The following is a 23,478-nucleotide window of genomic DNA, read 5'->3' as shown; positions in this document are numbered from 1 at the left end:
TTTCCATAAGGCTGGCCTGATTGTGACCCAGCCCCATGTCACAGTAAGGATGGACTAAGACATATTTTTAACATTCAATTAATCAATTTTAAAAACTGCCTATTAATTGGTTATAAGCCTTTTCCATCTACCTTTATCGACCGACCTTTACTATAAAGTACCACTACATACTGTTCTGGGATACCAAAATTTTTATGTGGAAGTCTGTACCAGCCACCTGGATCTCTCTCTCTCTCTCTCTCACTCTCTCTCTCTAAAAGATTCACATGCATCTCTTTCCATCTGAAGGTTAGAGGTCATCAGGGCAGTATGGATGGGCTGCTGATAACAGAAGAGAGAACAGAGTTAAAGAGCACAGCGGCTCTTCACACGAACAAAAGCATTACAGGGATTATAGTGTCTTAAAGAGTAGGACAGAGATAGAGGACTGACACGAACTGAAGCACTGATGGCTCTTGTGTTGGTCTGCACTGGAGATGCACTTCAAAATGCATTTTTGATCAAGACCAGTCATCGTGGTGCATTCTACTTTAGTATGCGTACAGAAAAATGTGCATGCTCGATATAGAGTATATACTGTGCACTAAAGCTAAATTTACATTTATATTTACATTCATGCATTTGGCAGATGCTTTTATCCAAAGTGACTTACAGTGCACTTATTACAGGGACAATCCCCCTGCCGGAGCAACTTGGAGTTAAGTGCCTTGCTCAAGGACACAATGGTGATGGCTGTGGGGATCGAACCAGCAACCTTCTGATTAACAGTTATGTGCTTTAGTCCACTACGCCACCACCACTCCGAAAATTAAGAGTAATGATAATAATTAACTTATTTTGATATACAGTAGTGCCTTTTAAAGGTAGCTTCTCAAGGCACTTTACACAGGAAAAAAGATAAAGAAAAGAATAAAACATACACATACACTTATAAACATCAGAACAGTATTAATAAAACAAGATACAAAAATAAATAAAGTAAAAGCTTTTCTGAAGCGATATGTTTTAAGATTGGATTATAATGCAGTAAGAGTCAGTTCCTCTATCAAAAGATAGCGAGTTACACAATATTGGAAAATGGAACGCTATTCCGAACATAGCTAAAATTTTAATTGTTGTGCTCAATCTTTAAAGATGATTTGATATTTTCTGTCATTATTATTATTATTAGTATTTTCTCCCCAATTCCCAGTGCGCTCTAAATCCTCATGGTGGCGTAGTACTTCAATCCGGGTGGCGGAGGACGAATCTCAGGACGAATCCGCGCATTGAATCCAGTGGCATGTTAAGCACATTACCGCGGAGATGTAACGCGCGTGGAGGCCCACGCTATTCTCCGTGGCATCCACGCACCACTCACCACGCAGCCCACAGGTCCGCCACCCAGATTGAGGCGAGTCACTATGCCACCATGAGGACTTGGAGCACATTGGGAATTTGGGGTGAAAAATTGGGGAGAAAAGTAAAGAAGCTTGACATAAAACATCAACGTAAACACCCATGACATCACACTTTCTATGATAAGAGAAAATAGATGAGGCCAAAATCACAGTAACGGTTATTCTGTGGCATTTTAACTGTGATAAAGGTTGCTTGTTGATAAGCCGCTCTTGGGTCAGAGAAAATCAAAGGACTCATTGAAATTTCTTTAAAGGATTAGTTCACTCAAAAATGAATATTCTGTCATCATTTACTCACCCAAGTTTTTTTTATTGCATTTTTTTTCCAAACCCGCATGGATTTGTTTTCTTCCGTGGAACACAAAAAGGAGATCGAGTTAGTCAGAATGTTAGTCTCAGTCACCATTCACTTTCATTGTATGTAAAGAAGAGCAGCATCAACATGAGGCTGAATACAATATGATGATTTTGGGTGAACTAATAAACCTGTAACTGTATTGGCTTTTTGGTATTTTTGTCTCATGTTGGGGGTTTGGATTTTGTCTTCTGTCCTGAGGGTCCAACATACCGATCGTCTCTTTGAGGGGGTTTGAGGAGTTGCTGTCTATTGCTATGATGTTATTTACGAGAGGTTTTCAATCTACTGTATTTTAAATGGAAGCTTTTGAGGTTTATGAGTATCCCTAACCTCTGCCTGCACTGTCTAGACTTCAAATCTTTCCTTTTATTTGAGGAACAACAGCAATTCTTGTTATTGACAGCTGAGGCTGCTACAAAGTAGCAAAGAATTGTCTTGGTTTTGTTTCATTCAAACTCTCTCTCTCTTTCTAAATGCCAGATCTCTTGCTCACACACTCACTCTAACAGAGCAGATGATCCTGGATTACAGGATGTGTCATTCACAGTCACTGCTAGACCTCTTGACACAGTTTTCTTTCCCTGTTCTTGTGTATGGAAAGTGTGAAGGCCAGGCAGGGACTGAAGTTCTTCCAGTAAAGCAAGCATCATGAATATTATTGCTCAAATTTAGGGTTAGATTTTTGTTCTAAACACTAACTAGATTAAAAAGTTTCAGTGCAAACTTTAGGTTGGCTTGAAAAAGCCTGGTCTGAAAGTTTAAAATGATAGATAGAGAGACAGAAAGATAGAAAGAAAAGTGGGATTAGATGATGCTAGGTGGTTGCTAGGGTGTTCTGTGTGGTCGCAAGGGCATTGTTAGGTAGTTGCTAGATGGTTACTAGGGTGTTCTGGGTAGTCGCTAGGGCATTGTTATGTGGTTGCTAGATGGTTACTAGGGTGTTCTGGGTCGTCGCTAGGGCGTTGCTAGGTGGTTGCTAAGGTGTTCTAGGTGGTCACTAAGGCATTGCTAGGTGTTTGCTAGAGTATTCTGGGTGGTTGCTAGGGTGAAACCACTCAAAAAATACCCTAGCAACAGCGTAGCAATGCATTAACAACCACTAAATAACACCCTAGCAACCACATAGCAACACATTGGAAACCACTCAGAACACCCTAGTAACAGCATAGCAGTGCACTAACAACTGCTCAGAACACCCTAACAACCGCAACGCAACACATTAGAAACCACTCAATTACACCCTAGCAGCAGCATGGCAGCATTCTTACAACCACTAAAAACACTTAGCAACAGCATAGTAATACACTTACAATCACGCAGAATACCCTAGCAACCACATGCATTAACAACCACTCAGAAAACCCTAGCGAGTGCATAGCAACACACTAACAACCACTCAGAACACCCTAGCAACCGCATGCATTAACAACCACTCAGAAAACCCTAGCGAGTGCATAGCAACACACTAACAACCACTAAGAACACCATAGCAACCGTATGCATTAACAACCACTCAGAACACCCTAGCGAGTGCATAGCAACACACTAACAACCACTCAGAACACCCTAGCAACCGCATGCATTAACAACCACTCAGAAAACCCTAGCGAGTGCATAACAACACACTAACAACCACTAAGAACACCATAGCAACCGTATGCATTAACAACCACTCAGAACACCCTAGCGAGTGCATAGCAACACACTAACAACCACTCAGAACACCCTAGCAACCGCATGCATTAACAACCACTCAGAAAACCCTAGCGAGTGCATAGCAACACACTAACAACCACTAAGAACACCATAGCAACTGTATGCATTAACAACCACTCAGAACACTCTAGCGAGTGCATAGCAACACACTAACAACCACTCAGAACACCCTAGCAACCGTATGCATTAACAACCACTCACACAGTGAGTGCTGGTTAGTCGAGCTGACGCAATCCATTGACGAGCATCTGGTGACGGTTAAGTCAGAGTTGTTAAGACGGTTATGCTGTGCACCCATCTGCCATTGTAGGTACTAAAGAGGAGAAAAGCCCCTTTATCCCACTGGAATCTAAGTCCACTTCTTTCCATTTCTAATTTAAAGGAATAGTTCAACCTAAAATGAAAATTATGTCATAATTTACTCAAACTTATGTTGTTCTATATCCATATGACTTCTGTGGAACATAATAGGAGATGAGAGGGAGTATATTAGCCTCAGTCACCATTCACTTTTATTGTATGGAAAAAAGATGTTATGAAACTAAATGGTGACCATGACCATGTGTTCCATGAAAGAAAGTCATATGGGTTTGGATCAACATGAGACGTCATCAACTTTCTTAGAGTACTGGAAAAAATATAATCAGAGTAGTGATTAAGTGCACTGATGAAAACAGATTGTTGCTTGTTCACCCACAGGTCTGTTCTGCACAGTGACAGCCAACGTGTGTTTGCCAACCACATGCCAAAACGGAGGCACATGCATTGATACTACGGTTGGCTTCCTTTGTGTCTGTTCAGATGAGCCGGTTATTTACACTGGCATACACTGTGAGCGTTTATATGACCCGTGTGCTGACGAAGATTGCCCCAACTGCATCGGCTCTCAAGGAACCAATATTTACACCTGCCCCTGTCCCGACGGGTTTGACGGACCCAATTGCACCCACAACATCAATGACTGTGAGAGTAACCCCTGCACGGGCATCAAGAGCCACTGCGTGGATGGAGTAAATGGATATTCCTGCCACTGTCCCCGTGGATACAGCGGGGATGATTGCAGGACAAGGGTGCGAGACTGCTCAGATGCACCTTGCTACAATAATGCCACCTGCGTGTGGGCACCAACTGGGTACGAGTGCCAGTGTGGCAGGGGTTTCCAGGGCAAACACTGTGAAGATGATATTGACGAGTGTCTGTCACAGCCCTGCAAGAATGGCGCTATCTGTGTGGATGGTATTCATATTTACCACTGCTACTGTGTGCCTGGTTTCCAAGGCTACCACTGTGAGATTGACATCAACGAGTGCGCCTCACAACCCTGTGAGAACAACGGGACATGCATCAACAGGAAGGACCGCTACATCTGTGACTGTCTGCTTGGGTTTACAGGTAAATGCCCTTAATGTACTGTACTCCCCCTACTGTAGTGGTACTGTATGATGGTATTGTGATGGTGTCAAATGGGAATACCATGCTTTGCCATGGTAATTACTATGTTGATATACAATGGTATTTACATGGTGGGTCAAGTAATACCATGGCATTCCCAAGGAAAATTTAACAAACAAACAAACATATTATTACCACAGTAAATGTCCATAAAATATGGTGTTACCATGGTGCAAATCTGAACATGGAATTAACATAGTACATGTCCAAAAACATGGTATTACCATAGTTTTTCTGCCATCCCTATGTTCCCGGCCCAAGCTGACAGAAAGATAACTCCTCCACCAATCACCACCCTGAAGAAAATATTCGGCTCAACTTTGTTTGTTCTTTAATGATTAGCAGGGTAAAACGGCAAATAATACAATACAAGAATTATTAAGAAATAAAACTTGTACAGAATGATGTTATTTAAACTTTCAGATAATGTCTTTAATATCAAAAACATACAATTACACGTTCTCAAAACAATGGCTGACATTGAATGACAGCATTACAAGACATAGTATAGGTCAGCTCATGTTATTGCATCATGCATTTTTAGTTATCAAATTAAACATTCAATTCTACATCAAACCAAAAAATACTGTCAGATATAGTTATATATCTTTCTAAACATTAATTAACATACCGATGATGCTTGCAAAGGCATGAAATGTAGCAGATGCATTAGGATTCCACGAACATGAATCTCTCATGTGGATCCCAGCTAATAGACTGAATAACTTTAATAAGATGCTGGCCAGCATTGATGATATAATCAATCAACACAGGATTCTTAAAGAGACAGTGCATACTTAACTGCACTGACAACACACTCCCCTGCCTGGTATCTTCTGATACCATACCATTAGGGGCAGCTGTGGCTCAGATGGTAGAGTGGGTCGGCTACTAATCGCAGGGTTGGTGGTTCGAATCCCGGCCCACACGGCTCCACATGCCAAAGTGTCCTTGGGCACTGAACCCCGAGTTGCTCCCAATGGCAGGCTAGCGCTTGCATGGCTGCTCTGCTGCCATTGGTGTGTGAATGTGAGTGTGGATGGGTGATTGGGACACATTGTAAAGCGCTTTGGTAACCTCTAAGGTTAATACAAAAGCGCTATATAAGTGCAGACCATTTACCATTACCTCCTATAAGAGGTAAATGAAGGAGCGAAACTGTTCCATTAATACTCGGAGGAGAGGAGCAACACCACTTTAGTTGTAGGTCTGAGAAACAACGTTGACTCTTCTTTATCCATGACTTTGACCTCAACCTTGGGAACACTTCTGTTACCTCCTATAAGAGGTAAATGAAGGAGCGAAACTGTTCCATTAATACGGAGGAGCAACACCACTTTAGTTGTAGGTCTGAGAAACAACGTTGACTCTTCTTTATCCATGACTTTGACCTCAACCTTGGGAACACTTCTGGGTTGCAGTGTGGAGAGATACCGTTTCCGCCACCTGTCCCAGAAGGTGCATGCCAGACTCTGAACATGTTTCCACTAATGCCTGTAGAGGTCACAACTATACAATTCCCCAGGAGGACTTGGGTATGGACCAAACATCTAAGTAAATCTAAGCTGATCTTTCGCTCCCAAGACCCACCCATGTCTGAAGCATTGGGTGGGTTAAAGATCCAAGAGCATCTTGCACTGCAAGAAACTTTTTCACTCTTTATGGGACTACAAATGGCAATGAAACGCCTCATGTAGGTTATGAAGCAAGATGAGTCCTATGAGACTCTATGATTTCAATATGGACTGCCCTGATGCTTAAGCAGGCGAACAACACCACCCATCTTTTATCATTGACATGGCCTCCCATTGTGCAGCATAAAGAGATGCTCAAGCCCAAGTAAATGGAGGTTCAGAGCTGACTCTGTCCACAGGTAAGTTGGCATCTTCTGAACTTCACACTTTCCGTGCAGCCTGTGACAAATCACACACTTGAAGATAAGCAAAGACACACATCTCTTAGCTCCCACAATCCAAAAGCCTGCCATATGGATGGTGCCTTCCATAAAGTGTCTTCCTTGATGCTGTGATTGCTTATGATAGTGTCTTGCTATCAAAACTGCAACATGATGTTGTATTCGGATTATGATGGGAACCTGTTCATCCTAGGATCTGACCTGCAATTGCTTGCAGATGAGGATGATGAAGAGCGATTTACGGTGTGGGAATCTCTAGGGATACTGTTGCACTCTATTATGGTTAGTAGAGACAGAATGGCCTGTCCATTTATGGATGCCACTTGAAAGCCCTGTGCTCTTCTTACACTTGTCTCTGCAACACTGGCACATGTCTTTAGACTGTAAGGAGTACTGTGACTGTCTATGTCAAAGACCGATCAATGACCGATTACTTTGGTCATCAAGGATGGTGTAGACTTTGATTGCCTTCTCTGAATGACCACTTGGGAATACTCTAACAAGACAAATCTTTGAACACATCCTTCCGCTTAGATTGTCACCGCAGACACTTCCTATTCTCCCTGCTGTAATCTTCACCACGATTGACCGCTTTGGTGTGGACAGACACAGGCCCTGGGTGCAGAGCAGGATGGTGTGTCTGGCTGCCGCATTCAGTGCATTTGACAGGCTCTTCACAGATCCTTGTGAAGTGTGAGGTTTGAAGACTGGAAATTTGAGACAGAACTTCGTTGGATTTATGATCTACGGTGGTGGCCACCAATCTTCAAACATCTCTGCTAAGCCTGCCTGAGAGTCAGCCCACAGGCTAGCCTGCTCTTGAACAATCAATAGTTTTTTGACGTGTTGGGGACGTGAGATTCAAATCTGTATTCACTCTCTGTTATTACCATAGTAAATGTCCAAAAACATGGTATTACCATGGTACATGTGCAAAAAACATGGTATTACCATAGTACATGTCCAAAAACATGGTGTAAACATGGTACAGTACATGACATGTCTAAAAACATGGTATTACCATGGTATCTTTGCAGAAAAACAGGGTACTATCATTGCACATGTCCAGAGCACCATAGTGTTACCATGGTACATCTAAAAATGGAATTACCATAGCACTATGTCCAAAAAGTCCAAAATACCATGCTATTACCATTGTACATTTTTTAAAAAACACAACATTACTATGGAACATCCCCCAAAATACCATGTTATCACCACAGTACCATTTTCCAAAACACAGTATTACTATGGAACATCCCCCCAAAATACTGTGCTATCACCACAGTACCGTTTTCAAAAACGCAGCATTACTATGGAACATCCCCCAAAATACCGTGCTATCACCACAGTACCGTTTTCAAAAACGCAGCATTACTATGGAACATCCCCCAAAATACTGTGCTATTACCACAGTACCATTTTCATAAACGCAGTATTACTATGGAACATCCCCCAAAATACAGTGTTATCACCACAGTACCGTTTTCAAAAACACAGCATTACTATGGAACATCCCCAAAATACCGTGCTATCACCACAGTACCGTTTTCAAAAACGCAGCATTACTATGGAACATCCCCCCAAAATACCGTGCTATCACCACAGTACCGTTTTCAAAAACGCAGCATTACTATGGAACATCCCCCAAAATACCGTGCTATCACCACAGTACCGTTTTCAAAAACGCAGCATTACTATGGAACATCCCCCAAAATACCGTGCTATCACCACAGTACCGTTTTCATAAATGCAGCATTACTATGGAACATCCCCCAAAATACCGTGCTATCACCACAGTACCGTTTTCATAAACGCAGTATTACTATGGAACATTCCCCAAAATACCGTGCTATCACCACAGTACCGTTTTCATAAACGCAGTATTACTATGGAACATCCCCCAAAATACCGTGCTATCACCACAGTACCGTTTTCATAAACGCAGTATTACTATGGAACATCCCCCAAAATACCGTGCTATCACCACAGTACCGTTTTCATAAACGCAGTATTACTATGGAACATCCCCCAAAATACCGTGCTATTACCACAGTACCGTTTTCATAAACGCAGCATTACTATGGAACATCCCCCAAAATACCGTGCTATCACCACAGTACCGTTTTCAAAAACGCAGCATTACTATGGAACATCCCCCCAAAATACCGTGTTATCACCACAGTACCGTTTTCAAAAACGCAGCATTACTATGGAACATCCCCCCAAAATACCGTGTTATCACCACAGTACCGTTTTCAAAAACGCAGCATTACTATGGAACATCCCCCAAAATACCGTGCTATCACCACAGTACCGTTTTCAAAAACGCAGCATTACTATGGAACATCCCCCAAAATACCGTGTTATCACCACAGTACCGTTTTCAAAAACGCAGCATTACTATGGAACATCCCCCAAAAATACCGTGCTATCACCACAGTACCGTTTTCAAAAACGCAGCATTACTATGGAACATCCCCAAAATACCGTGCTATCACCACAGTACCGTTTTCAAAAACGCAGCATTACTATGGAACATCCCCAAAATACCGTGTTATCACCACAGTACCGTTTTCAAAAACGCAGCATTACTATGGAACATCCCCCAAAAATACCGTGCTATCACCACAGTACCGTTTTCAAAAACGCAGCATTGCTATGGAACATCCCCAAAATACCGTGCTATCACCACAGTACCGTTTTCAAAAACGCAGCATTGCTATGGAACATCCCCCAAAATACCGTGCTATCACCACAGTACCGTTTTCAAAAACGCAGCATTACTATGGAACATCCCCCAAAAATACCGTGCTATCACCACAGTACCATTTTCAAAAACGCAGCATTACTATGGAACATCCCCAAAATACCGTGCTATCACCACAGTACCGTTTTCAAAAACGCAGCATTACTATGGAACATCCCCCAAAATACAGTGTTATCACCACAGTACCGTTTTCAAAAACGCAGCATTACTATGGAACATCCCCCCAAAATACCGTGCTATCACCATAGTACCGTTTTCAAAAACGCAGCATTACTATGGAACATGTTTAAAAACAGGGTAGAACAACAGTATATGCCCTGAAAACATGGCATTTGGTATTGTCCAAAGATCATTGTTAATGTAGCCAAAACAAGAATCGTGATTTAAAAAAACACAAATTTTTCACTAACACTAATAGTTTCAACATGAATATATACATTTTTGTGTGTGTGTGTGTTTGGCGTGACTTCTGTTTAATCTGTTTTGGGTTGCAGGTGTGAATTGTGAAGCTGAGATTGATGAATGTGAATCGGCTCCTTGTCAGAACGGCGCCACCTGTCACGATCATGTGGGACTGTACACCTGTGAGTGTGTACCTGGATATGAAGGCATTAACTGTGAACTTGACATCAATGAATGTGAAAGTTCACCCTGCCAGCATGATGGTCTGTGTTTGGACAAAGTCAGCAGGTTAGTGGATTGACAGTTGAGCGTAAACTAATCAATCAATCATGAAAGTAATTAATCAGTAACAAACGTTTGAAAGTGCAACTTGATTACTGTGGTTTAACTGCAGTTTTGAGTGTGACTGCACTGGCACTGGATTTGTGGGGTCTTTCTGTGAAGAGGACATACCCGAGTGTGCATCTGACCCCTGTCAGCACGGTGCGACCTGCCAGGAGGGAGTTAACCAATACTCCTGTCTATGCTGGCCAGGTAACTATAGTTTATCTTATTTGTTCATTTATAGTGTCAAAGTCTTCTTTATTAATGTCATTAATGCTCTTATTTAAGGCTGATGAATTACAGTAACCGAAGATAATATTTCACTTAGATGAAGTCTACGTCCATCATTGAGTGCTAGAACCAATTTTTAACCCATGTTAATTTTCTTCACTCCACATCGCCCTCTAGAGAAACATGTATGCCATTGCAGACATTCAAACTGTTGTGAACCATCTAATATTTGGGGAGTTTTAATCCAATTTTGTATGATGAAAAAAAACTGGAACAGAATTTAGGAATCAGTAAAAGGTAAACATGCCTTTATTATGGATGCAAGGTCTTTTTATGTGCCAGGGTGGATGTAAATATTAGGCTTAGTGCAGGTCACGGCACATGCGTTCATGTTTGAAGCCCACCACCTGATAACATGTGCAGCCATCTGTTAAAGTCATAATCCTGGTTTATACGGTTTTATTTCACACTGCTTTTACCCTCGCTCAACTGATTAACCGAATCTATTACATTTTCCCTCATTATGAAGCAGACATGCTTTTCTTCAGGCTACTTTGAGGGGCTTAGTAACCCTGTAAGGGTTAAACAATGAGCTATCTTGCCTTTGGGCAACATACTTAATCCCAGGTTGATTCAGGGGTACTGACCCTGTATTAAGAGTACTCTAAGTCGCTTTTGGATAAAAGCATCTGCTAAATCACTGCTTGCTCTACTGTAAACAAACGAGACACTCTAATGCTAAACAGACTGCATATGTACAGTGATCCCAAAAGTATTTAGACACTGAAGTCATTCGAGATTGCATTGGATAATAATATAGCTAAGCAAGTGTGAGGCCTCCAGCTCAAAAACTTGTTTTTGATAATTTTTCTGCTGGTGATAGAAATACATAAATGATGATGAAAACCAACACCATTTCCATTACTAAACTCGGTTGACTTCAACACCCCTTGTTGCATTATATGCCAATGGTGTGGTCCAAAAATGGGGGGAAAAACACTTTTCTGTGTTGTTTTTCCAAAGTTTGAGTGCCTGTAACTCCAGAAGTATTACAGATATAGACATATCCTTTTAGTTTCTGGTTCAAAACAATAAGTACTTTACATATATACATTTTTAAGGGCCTTTATGGTTCACTCCCAGAGATATGGGGCTCTCAATGTGGCTCAATTGGTAAATTTTACCCAGTTAAAATGGTTAAAAATGTATTGTGGATTTCATGGTATGGACCTTAAAAATGGGTAAAATTCAACGACAGGGCTTTCAAAACTAAGATACCAAAAGTAAAACATTTTCTGACTCTAAAAGGATTTTGAGATATATTTAACCTGTTGATGTGCGCCCCCCTTTTTGAGCACAAACTATGAAAATGACATACCTGAATTTAAATGGTTGTATTTACGGGACCCTTTGGAGTATGGACACAGATGTAGTATCCTTTGAAAGAAGATACTTTGGGCTTTATTTCCCAAGTTTCAGAATTATATATGTTGTTATTTTTTAAAGTTAGAGAAGCATTGAGATGTTATGGACAAAAAGTGCTATTGGATGTTTTTCAATGAACGCTCGTCATGGACAATTGACCCAAGTGTGTTCAACTGGATTCATCTGGTGAGCGCGTTTTCATAATAAAGATATGAAGTCCTGTTTAGATATCATATGTTTTCATTTTTACTCCTGGCACATATAACTAAATTGCTGTTTATGGAGCATTGCTATCGTGAAACAGAGATCGGATATCAATGTTGAACCATTAGACCTTTGAAAAGATGTAAAAATAGTTAACATTAACAACATTTATAGACAGTAAATTATATATTAAATGTAAGCAGAGTGACGTCACCACTGCATGTTGGGAAAAGCATATCAACAGGTGTTTTTCCCCCATTTTTGGACCACACCATTGGCATTTAATGCAACAAGGGGTGCTAAAATCAACTGATTTTAGTAGTAGATCAACCTATCTGTGTGTAAAAAAAAAAATAATGATGCTGACACCTTTCTACGGCTATTTTTTGACCTGTAGTTTTGACCGAATATTGATCGATGGCATTAAATATTTGGGCTTTCATCTTTGAATTTATAAATGGTAGATAGTCTGCACTTATATAGCGCCTTTTTAACCTTAGCGGTATTCAAAGTGCTTTACACTGCGTCTCATTCTCACACACACATTCACACACCAATGACGGCAGAGCTGCCATGCAAGACTGCCATTGGGAGCAAATTGGGGTTCAGTGTCTTGCCCAAGGACACTTCGGCATGTGGAGTCATGTGGGCCAGGAATCGAACCCCCAACCCTGTGATTAGTGGCCGACCCGCTCTACCACCTGAGCCAAAGACACCCCTAATTTATATTTATCTTTCTTCTGAGAAAGTATGAATAAAATCAGAAAGTTTCTGATGTTACATAAACTCAAAATAATGCAAGCTAATGCAAAAAGCAATGACATTTATGCATTTTGAGTGTCCAAATACTTTTTGGGGCCACTGTGCAAATTATTTTGGTCGCACTCCCTTTGTGGTTAATGTAATTGTGAATTAAACGATGCATGCCAGTTCCTGATAGCCTCTTTATTTCAGGTTACAAAGGTGAGAACTGTGAGACTGACGTGAACGAGTGTGAAATTCTGCCGTGTGAGAATGACGGTGAATGTTTCCAGCGATCAGACACCAGTCACTACAAAGTTCTGCCAGAATTGGACACCGACTTTAGCTACACGAACGCAGCCGGATACCTGTGCCACTGCATCGCTGGATTCACAGGTGAGATTATGTAGATGAAATTACTTTGGCACAGCTTTCACAGTGTACAATAGTTAACTCGTGATATAAAAAGAGCTGCTGGTAATGATGTTTTCTTTTATGTAGGTGAAAACTGCTCAGTTAACGTGAACGAATGTGAGTCTATGCCGTGTGAAAACGGAGGCACCTGCGATGATCTTATCAACACATATCAGTGCTCGTGTCCTCCTGGGTTTACAGGTGAGACGATGCATTTCATTTCTGCAAGTCTAGTTGTGTCGTATTCCTCTAAGTTGTTTTCAGTGTTAACCCTGTGAAGTCTTGAGAGGGCCTTTTTGGTTGAAATAGTCACATGACTGTGGCAGACAAAGTCTATTGTCAAGCAAGTTGGTCCACTTTGTGGCCATTTTGGTCCTATGTTCATGGGGAAAGATAAAAATCTCTAAAATGGTTTGCGGAGCAGTGTTGGGAAATGTTCCGGAACGTAATGCGCTAGATAACATTTTCTCAATTTCAATCGGCAAAATTTCACTATACTTGGTTTGCTGGGTTTTCTTGAATTTGGTAATTCAATAATGCAAATTCTTCCAGTGGAGAAACTCAAGACCTGCCATGTCAGACCAGAGAACGGACATGTGCATTGTGGGTAACGATACAGATTTAAGATTTGATTCCAATTCACGGAATCTCTCGAGACAATTCCGGTTTTGAAAGTAAAATGAAATGATCACTCTTGAGATTTTTCATGAGTTCACTGGTTCATATAGTCCTAGACCACATTAAGGTAAACTGATTTGGTGTGCTGTCCATAATGAACTGGACTTGAGAGCTGAGATCCCCCTCGGCACTGTAATGGCACTTTTCCACTGCATGTTACGGTTCGACTCGACTCGAATCTGCTTGCTATACATTTGAGCTTGCTTTTCCACTGCAGTTTAGTGCCGCCTCAATGTGGGTGGGATTAGCCTATAGTCTGATCGTCATAGTTGTGCCGCCTCTACTGCCGTGACCATCTTAAACGTGACACAAACATTACTGACCATAAACAATAACACGAGCGCTAGCTGTTAGCTACTAGCTCATTGTGCTGCATAAAGCAGTTGTTGCATGGTGATTTTAAAGCGTAACAGTTGGCCTGGTTGTTTTAGAAGCTTTCCAGTAGCTGGTCGACTAAATAAAGTGAAGCTATCAAGCAGAGTTTAGAGTTAACGTATGAAAACATACCATCCTCCATCGTGGGCTCCAACAACGCCGTGACCGAGTCCCGGGCACTCTCCCTCCCATTGCTCACTGGTCTATTGCCATAGATAGTGTCCATTTGGTCGAACCGCTTCCACTTTCTGCTGTTTGAACCACTCCGGCTGTTGAAAGACTTTCGTTTTGCGTTGTTTCGTTCATCGCTAACGAGAGGAACGTCTGCACCTCGTTTATTAACCACGGTGTGGTTTTGCGCACAGCCATTTCTTTTTACAACTCAAAAGTCGCTTGAACAAATGATACTGCTATCGCTGTTGCTAACTTTAAATCTAGTGGCTCGCTTGGAACCTCGACCAAGGTGGTACTAATAAAAGTACCAGGTACTATCCACAGTGGGAAACCCCAAAACCCCTTTCTACAGCTGCCATATTGAATTCCTCCTTATACTAGTCTGGAGGAGATGCAATTCACCAGTGTGGATCGAACAGGACAGATTACAGACATATCTGTTAATGCAACACTAATATGCTAATTGGCCACAAATTTGAAAGCCTCCGCTCCAATCTCATGCTGGATAGAAGCCCATGATTACCCCAAACACCTTCACATACACAATGATTGAGCTGAAGATGCTTGACACATCATCACAAATCAACTTAAAACATACAGTTCTGCATTTCAATAACGAGAAGGATAAATGTTAGGGTTAGGGGTTAGTTAGGGTTATGATCACTGGAGGAAAGAGCAGCTTCACTAACCATATTTCAAACGCTGAGGTCAACTTAGGTTGTGTTTGTGTGCATTTACCTGTCTGACTTTTTTAGTGTGAAGTGAGAAGCTTACAGAAGATCTGCTTGAGACAGATCATCTTGAAAGAACAACAAATGTCCTCCGATTTGTTGGACAAATAACTGATGGTGCATAGGATTTTAACTATCCAGTTCTTTGCTTAAATATTTTTCCTTTCATAATCAGCAACACTTGAGTTTCAATCAATCATGTATAATAGGTGTAAATAGTTTTTTTAGAGACATTAAGTTAGCCTTTGTGACTCTGTGCTGCTTTGAGATGTCTAACTTGTTATCTCCTGACTCTGACTGACTAGGCATGAGTTTGGGGTAGGGCTATCAGTTTTCCGACCATTGGTAGACGTGTGTTTGTTTTGGAAACCTGTATGAAAAGTCAAACAGGTATTAAACACTGCTTTAATGACTTCAAAACTCGGCATCCCATGCCCTGACCTCTGCACGGCCGTGACTAAGATCACATCTCCAGTAATTATTCGGTCTCTAGTTGGCATGGAAAGCAATCGCTCACGGCGGCCTGAGTTGTCAGACATTCCTGAAGTCAGCATGGACAGAAGGCAGCTGGAGAGGGAGGGGAAGATCTGTGGATTATTAGCTCGGCAGGGCAGCTCTGTTGGACTCATCCCCCGTAATCACTCCTAGACGCTTGGTACTGAGAGCTGGAAACTCTGTGGGTGTGTGGACAGAGGGAAGCCAGAAGGAAAGCAAGAACAAGAGAGCAACTGCAGATAGAAAGAAAATAGGGACTGAGATAGAGAGGGTTGGTGGATGTCTGCACTAGAAGCTGTCACGTTTGTGTCAGTGTCTGAGACTGCTTGTGTTGTTGAGGAGAGTGACTGCAGCCTAGACATTTGGCAGGATGAAACGAGTAATAGTGGAAGTGATTTGCAGTGGGCTGCTTCTCCTGACAGGTAAAGTTTCTGCACTTTCTGGTGAGCTTCAGGTCTGCTGGATTACTGTAGATTTAACCTGCAGAAAATTCATTATTACATTCAATGATTTCATCATTAAATTCTCTCTCTCTCTCGCTCTCTCTCTTTCACTCTGTCTATTTATCAATTTCAATATCACTCACTATTTATCTGTCTGTCTGTCTGTCTATCTATGTATGTATCGCTCTCTCTCTCTCAATCTATCACTCACTCACTCACTCACTCACTCTATCACTCACTCACTTACTCACTCACTGTTTGTCTGTCTATCAACTCAAAATGTCTGTCTGTCTGGGTTGCATTTAAAAAAGTTTTACGTAAAAATAAGAGGGTTGCATTAAAAAAGGTTTATTCTGTATGCACCAAATTTATCACATGATCTTTGTCTTTGTTTCCACTTTAGGAGTTGTGTGTGAGATTAACATCGATGAATGTGAGAGTGAACCATGTCAGAACGGCGCCCGATGTGAAGATGGCATTAATGACTACATATGCCACTGCCCTCCTCCTGCGCCTGACCAGCTGCCCTCGGGCGGCCACGACTGTGACATCCCACTTACCGGCTGCATGGATGACCCCTGCCAAAACGGTGCCACCTGTGTACCTTCACTGCAAGGCGATGAACACCAGCACACCTGTCAATGCTCTCCTGGTTTTTACGGTGGCAAATGTGATATTCCCACAACCTTCTCCTTCTCTAGAGGGAGTTATTTGATTTTTGAAGTTCCACATAGTAACAGGACTCGCAGGCAAGCTGGATTCCAAGGGCCCAGTGTCCAACTGAGGTTTAGGACGACCTTGTCTTATTTAATTCTCTTCTACAGAGGAAGCCAAGAAAATTTTTTCACACTGGAGCTAATTGGTGAAAATCTCTACTCAAGAGTCGAATCAGGAGACTTGAAGCTCGCTGTGCAACTGAAGGGTAATTTCAGCAATGGACTCTGGCATGAAGTTTTGGTTACTGTGGATGAGATGCTAACTCTGACCCTGCTGGCAGAAGACAAGACCAAAGCTGAGGATGGAGGCCACAACCAGCTGTTGTCCTTCCAGACACATGATTTGGAGAAAGTGTACATTGGTGGGGTTCCAGAGGATTTCTTGAACAAAACAGCCACCAGGATGGGATTTGTTGGCTGTTTTGAGGATCTGCTGATAGATTCTCAGCTGGTTCTTGCACAACACCTCAGTCCAGAGCAGGTGGTGGACATTGAGATGGGATGTGAGAAGACAGAGTGGTGTCATCCAGACCCCTGTTCTGAGCGCGGTCACTGTGTAGACCTGTGGACGGACTATAAGTGTGACTGCCGCAGGCCATTTTATGGATACAATTGTTCGGAAGGTGAGAGCAGTTTTTAACTAATAGTTGAGTAGTTGCTTCTTCATCAATCTGAAAAGACCAGTATACACCAGTATGATAGTCCATGCTGGTACAGACTAGTTTGTTGGTAGTAGTCTTACTTGTGGGCCAGAATAGCCATGCTCATATTTACTATAAATTCTTGGTTCATTTCTAAAAAAAGAAATAAATTGCTTTTGTAACTTTACTTAAAGCAGGCAAAGACCATGTACAGTGTAATATGATCAGGTCATAAAGCTTTTGATTGTTTACACTATGCTGCTTTTGCACAACAGCATTTAACTTTTAACTTTATTAGCTTCTGCTGCATTAAAATTGGATGTTGCTTGTGTTTTAATGCTTTATACTCTTAAGTACTGTACAACTATGAATAGGGGAATTCTTATAATGTATTATAACTGTAGTTATAAATATTTATGAGGTGTATTATGAGACATTATCAATGCATGTTAAATGCCTTTACAATGCATTATAAATACGGCTTCATAGAAAGTATTACCAAAATGTTAATGGTCCTAAATTAGGCTTAATTTCCTTTATTTTGGTGTGAAATATGACTTGACAGATTTACATGGTTATTGCTCGTAATGACTTTATCATACAACACTGGTATAAACCAAGACATTTCAACTCTTTCCCAACAGAGCACTCTTCATGGACATTCAGTCACGAGCGCAACAGAAGCTTTGCTGCTTTTCCCATCACGCAGAAGCACGGCGGCAACATCACTGTGTCATTTTGGCTTAAATCACGGCAGTTAAATGGCCTGATCTTTCAACTGAGGCATCAGAATCAAGCGTACCTCACTGTTGCTCTACGAAATGGCTCAATATATATTGCAACATACAGCTCCATGAGAATAGCCTCCAATGTCATAACCAACGGAGAAAAGGTGTTTGTGGCAATCGAAAAACAACAGGGCTGTATATTCTTTAATAAGGTACAGCTGATTTGTGCCCCAAGAGAATTCATTGATTTTGAGGTAGAGGCAGGGGATGTGGCAAATCTTGGTGGGCTTCCTGAGGGAGAGGAGACCGCAAAGTGGGGTGGATATTTTAAAGGCTGCCTGCAGGACGTCCGCATTGATAACACACAACTGTACATGTACTCGGGCAGCATCAGTCAAAAACCACAACATCCAAGTTACTTACCAAGAAATTCATCTAATTTGCTGGAGCATTGTGTTAGCGACCAAATATGTAAGGTGAGACTTTAACACATTTTGACTTGCTGTGATTGGCTTTTGCTCAATTGGTGTTCTGATAATCACAATGGGTCCTTTGTTTAAAATAGGCGTGTTTTTTGTCTTTGTAGATGAGGCCTTGTCAGAATGGAGGAAAATGTCAGGTCATTTGGAATGACTTTGCGTGTTCCTGTCCTCTGAACTACTCTGGGAAGGCGTGTGACACTCGAGTGTGGTGTGTTAGTGATCCGTGTGCCCAAGGCAGTCGATGTGTGGACTTACCTGATGGTTATGAGTGTGAGTATGTATTCATTGAGGGCAAATTTGGAACACCATCTTAATTTTTAAGAAAATAGATCAACAGTCAAACTCTGAGACATGACTAGACCCAACAAGTCAATCAGTAGATCAGTGTGATACTGTAGCTAAAACAAATCTTAAAATTTCTCAGCCTTTAGATGATATATCTGAATATTTAGATACAGTATTTGCTCTGGAATGCCTTAAAAAGGTGATTTTATTTTAAAAAAGAGGACCATCATTTTGACCAAACAGTCATTGAGTGTGTTTACATGCACACCAATATGCTGATAATTACCTAAAGTTATTTTGTAAAAAAAAAACGCATTTGCATGAGATTTGAAATCATTGGGTTATTCAAAATTTTTGACGTCTTAACGTAAACACTCATGCACACAAAAATAAAGAAGTAAATATAGTGGGCCGGGGGGTGGCCGACTTAATATAGTCGTGCTTTCAGATTTTATTCGCTTTGCTAATTTTGCTGTATTGTGCACCCCTGGGCCACCATAGGTAAAAACGCGGTTAAAGGTTTACTATGTAAAATCGGGGAGTTTTTCGCTTAAAAGGTTTATGACCTTCCCAGATAAAGGAATGCTGTTTTAAGCATTTACATGACCTTACATTGTCATTGTAAGATTGTGCATGCAATAGTTGCCAATTACATTAAAACATTTTAATAATAATCATTGCATGTTTACCACCAGAGGTCGACCAATTGTGGATTTTGCAAATACGATAACTTATAGTGCGTTCAGAGGCGTCGAGATTGTCAAATCTACCGAAAGTCATTCATTTTCTATGGCTGCCGGCGTCTCTCAGCGGTGAGAAGGGCAGCTTCAGCGGTGTGGGCGTCAGAGGACAGTTCAAGTGCGGGCAACATTATGGTAATGAGCTTTGACAAGGTTCATCGGCACCCTATTGGAGTATAGAAGTGCTCCGCTCTAGCGAAGTCTTGAGAGCACAACCGTGTTCCCACCAAACAATTGTTCCGAAGACAAAATGGAGGAGAAATTAATTATTGCCGTGGCGGGCTTTCCCGTAATATACGTTCTGTCCCTGTTTGCTTACAGAGATATATGTATTTTATTTTGTTTATTTTGGTAACAAAAATACAAATAATTTTAATTACTTTCTGCCATCGATCGATTTCTTACTTTCACATTTAAAAGAATTCACGAGGATAAACGCTACTTGTGATAGGTCGGAAAAAAGATACCGGTCGACATGTCTGGATGTTTTGCGGCCCCTTTAAATATAGTTCACAAAACCAAACATTCTCAACGAACGTTTCTATTTCAACTACGTCAGAGCATCCATGCATGTTTGATAGAGTTGTTGGCAGGGCAGCCAGAGCGAATTTTGACGCACGGTAAGGTGTGGAAAAGGCAGATAACGGATCATTCGGACGATTTATAGAATGCAAAAAATAATTCTATGATGGGCACAGACATTGAGGCTACAAGAGTCCAACATTAATAAAATAAAGCAGTTTATTGTAGAACTAAAATACCAATAACAACCAGAAACATTATGATAATGTGGGACTTTCAACTATAAACAAGGCCTAAATATACAGAGGACTCTTATTTTGAAACGACAGAGACTTGGCTTCGTTACAATGCTCTATATGTAAATAGTTACAAAAATATGCTTTTTATAGCATATATATATATATATATATATATATATATATATATATATATATAAAGGTGAAAAGTTTTGTGTGTGTATATTTCACCAGATGAGGTTTATTGATAAAAAATACAAAACAAATATCGGCACTGGTTAATCGGTAAAACCAAAATATCAGTCTACCTCTATTTACTTACCACACTTCTGTCTCTAAATGAACATGAAGAGTAATATTGAGTTGTTGGGAATATTTATATTACGCAGCGAGTGACACACGTCAACAACACATATTGAAGCAACTCGTTTCCTCAAAATTACAAAAAAAATGACTAAAGTAAATAAATTTACTTATTTACAACTGCACACACAAATAAGACATATAACAGTTAACAAATGGATAATGAAATTAAGAGATCTGCCTTGCAGTAGGACTCAAATGTCCCAAAAAACTGTTGTGTGAGAGAGTGCTGGATTTACTTTGATCCTGTTTTTACTTGAATATCTCTCTCCTCTCACCAGGTTTAGCTAATGCCACATTCAAAAACAATGCTTTGAAGTACAGTGCCAATGGCTCCTTGTATGTCTCCGTGACAACCATCTCAATGGAGCTGCGAACCCGTGAGGAGAACGGAACGTTGTTACGTGCCTCTAACAGTCTGGAATTCTTCTGCATGGGCTTTCTGAATTCCTCCCTGATCGTGAAGTTCCGCAATGCAAATAGCCTGGAGGTGCTAGCTTTTATCAGTGAGGTGCCCGTTTCGGATGGCAATTGGCACCAAGTGAAGCTCTCCATGTCCAGCTCAGGCAATGCAGCGCCTTGCTGGAACCTCACTGTGGACGGTCGAGCAGCCGGCTACACACTGGCACCCACTGGCAACATGGACTTCTTCAACCACTCCACAGTGTGGTTAGCCGAGAACTACACTGGCTGTTTGGGTGAGGTACGGATTGGTGGGGTATATTTACCTTTCTTTAGAAGCCTTGAGGAGGAAGTGCCACAAATGTCTCAGTTCGTCCGAGTTAGAGAGGTGGCAGCACCTCAGCTGGGATGCACCAGCACCACCTTGTGTTTTTCTGAGCCTTGCCAGAACAATGGAACATGCCGGGACCTCTTCAATCTCTTTGAATGTGAATGTGCCCCTGGATGGATGGGTGATCGCTGCCTGGATAACATCGACGAGTGCGGCCAACAGCCCTGCATCCATGGGAGTTGCAAGGACCTACCGGGGCACTACGTGTGCGAGTGCGCCCCCGGCTATGGTGGCAATCACTGCCATTTGGAGGTGGACAGGTGCCAGGAGCATCACTGTGAGAATGGTGGCTCCTGTTTGAATACAGCTGGCGGATACTCCTGTGTCTGTCTACCTGATTACACAGGCCAATTCTGCCAGTGAGTACCATGACAAATCAAATAACCTGTCTAACTACCCAGTTAAACTTGGAGAACGTGTGTCATGCTATTATTTGATACACATACTGGATATCTACTGGAATCGTTAAGGCTGTACTTTGTTTTTCTTCTGCACGCCCCATTGTCCATAGGGGCCACGGTTTGTTCCTGGCAGGCAGCAGATAGCCTAACCCCGCCCCCACCTAATCCTAACCATATGGAGCCTGTAAGGCAGAGCAGCCTACCAGGAACAACGGATGAAACCTTTCTCCCATTTCATGCAGCTGACCAAAAGGGCACATGGAAAACCAAACTACACCTCAGCTTTTAGCCTGCCAAATCTAATTTATTTCTAATCTAATATATATATATATATATTAGCCAATCAGCCACAACATTATAACCACCTGCTTAATATTGTGTAGGTCACCCTCATGCCACCAAAACAGCACCAACCCAACTCAGAATAGCATTCAGAGATTATATAATTCTCACCACAATTGTACAGTACACAGTGGTTATCTGAGTTACCGTAGACTTTGTTAGTTCAAACCAGTCTGGCCATTCTCTGCTGATCTCTCTCATCAACAAGGCATTTCAATTTGCTTATGTTCCTCATTTTGTTAGTCGCTTTGGATAAAATTATTTCTGAACTCCAGGATTTCCATGAATGTATGATCTCTGGGAAACCCTAGTTTGACGTTATATCTTTGATGAAAACATGTATTCCTTGTCGCTTTGTGGATAACTTAGAAAACGTGCAAGTAGATCCCTGCATTGATAACCGAATTGTAAATAACAAACCTTCATAATATCTTGCCCATCAGATGGCATGTGCCGCCTCAATGTGAGGTGGATGCACAGTGTGAAAATGGAGGTGTGTGCACTGATGGACTCTGGGGAGCAAACTGTACCTGCAAACCCGGGTTCACTGGAGACAGGTGAGAGATACATAGAGAAGATGTCAATCTGTTCTTCTTTGTGTAGATTTCTACATTAGAGCCCTTTTTAATTATAGTGCAGTGGCGTAGCCACATGTGTGCCAGGGTATATAAAAGACACACCCAATGATGGTTTTCAACACTTAAAAATAGCATGTATTTTTGCTAGAATGGCATCAAAATTATGCAGAAACTTTGGTGCATCAATTACTGAATTTAACAATCAATTATAATTGGCTATAATCAAATAAAAATGAAACAAGTTACAAAGGCTGTCTCACATTACATGTGTTACTGAGGGGAAAAAGCGCCCACTTTACAGTCCAAAAATTGTCCTTAAAGTGTTTTACACCATTTCATAGAGACAAACATACACCAGTTCTTATTTCCGTTTAAATATCAGACTCATCAGCCTATATAGATG

The 23,478-nt window shown here is 41.3% G+C and overlaps 1 protein-coding gene across 1 annotated transcript in view; it reads left to right on the top strand.

The window, feature by feature from the left end:
- Positions 1–23,478, top strand: part of LOC127630491 (protein crumbs homolog 1-like) — a 33,538-nt gene that overhangs the window by 4,663 nt on the left and 5,397 nt on the right. Inside the window, exons 2-11 of the mRNA XM_052108057.1 lie at positions 4,174–4,866; positions 10,106–10,301; positions 10,408–10,547; positions 13,152–13,334; positions 13,440–13,553; positions 16,652–17,587; positions 18,250–18,809; positions 18,920–19,085; positions 21,243–22,113; positions 22,941–23,054. Coding sequence (XP_051964017.1) covers positions 4,174–4,866; positions 10,106–10,301; positions 10,408–10,547; positions 13,152–13,334; positions 13,440–13,553; positions 16,652–17,587; positions 18,250–18,809; positions 18,920–19,085; positions 21,243–22,113; positions 22,941–23,054 — 3,973 coding nt within the window. The remainder of the gene's footprint in view (positions 1–4,173; positions 4,867–10,105; positions 10,302–10,407; positions 10,548–13,151; positions 13,335–13,439; positions 13,554–16,651; positions 17,588–18,249; positions 18,810–18,919; positions 19,086–21,242; positions 22,114–22,940; positions 23,055–23,478) is intronic.

Source organism: Xyrauchen texanus, chromosome 37 (genome assembly GCF_025860055.1).
Source record: "Xyrauchen texanus isolate HMW12.3.18 chromosome 37, RBS_HiC_50CHRs, whole genome shotgun sequence".
In the NCBI taxonomy this organism is placed as follows: Eukaryota; Metazoa; Chordata; class Actinopteri; order Cypriniformes; family Catostomidae; genus Xyrauchen; species Xyrauchen texanus.
Note: the sequence above shows the minus strand (reverse complement) of the source record. Positions and strands in the feature narration are given on the sequence as shown.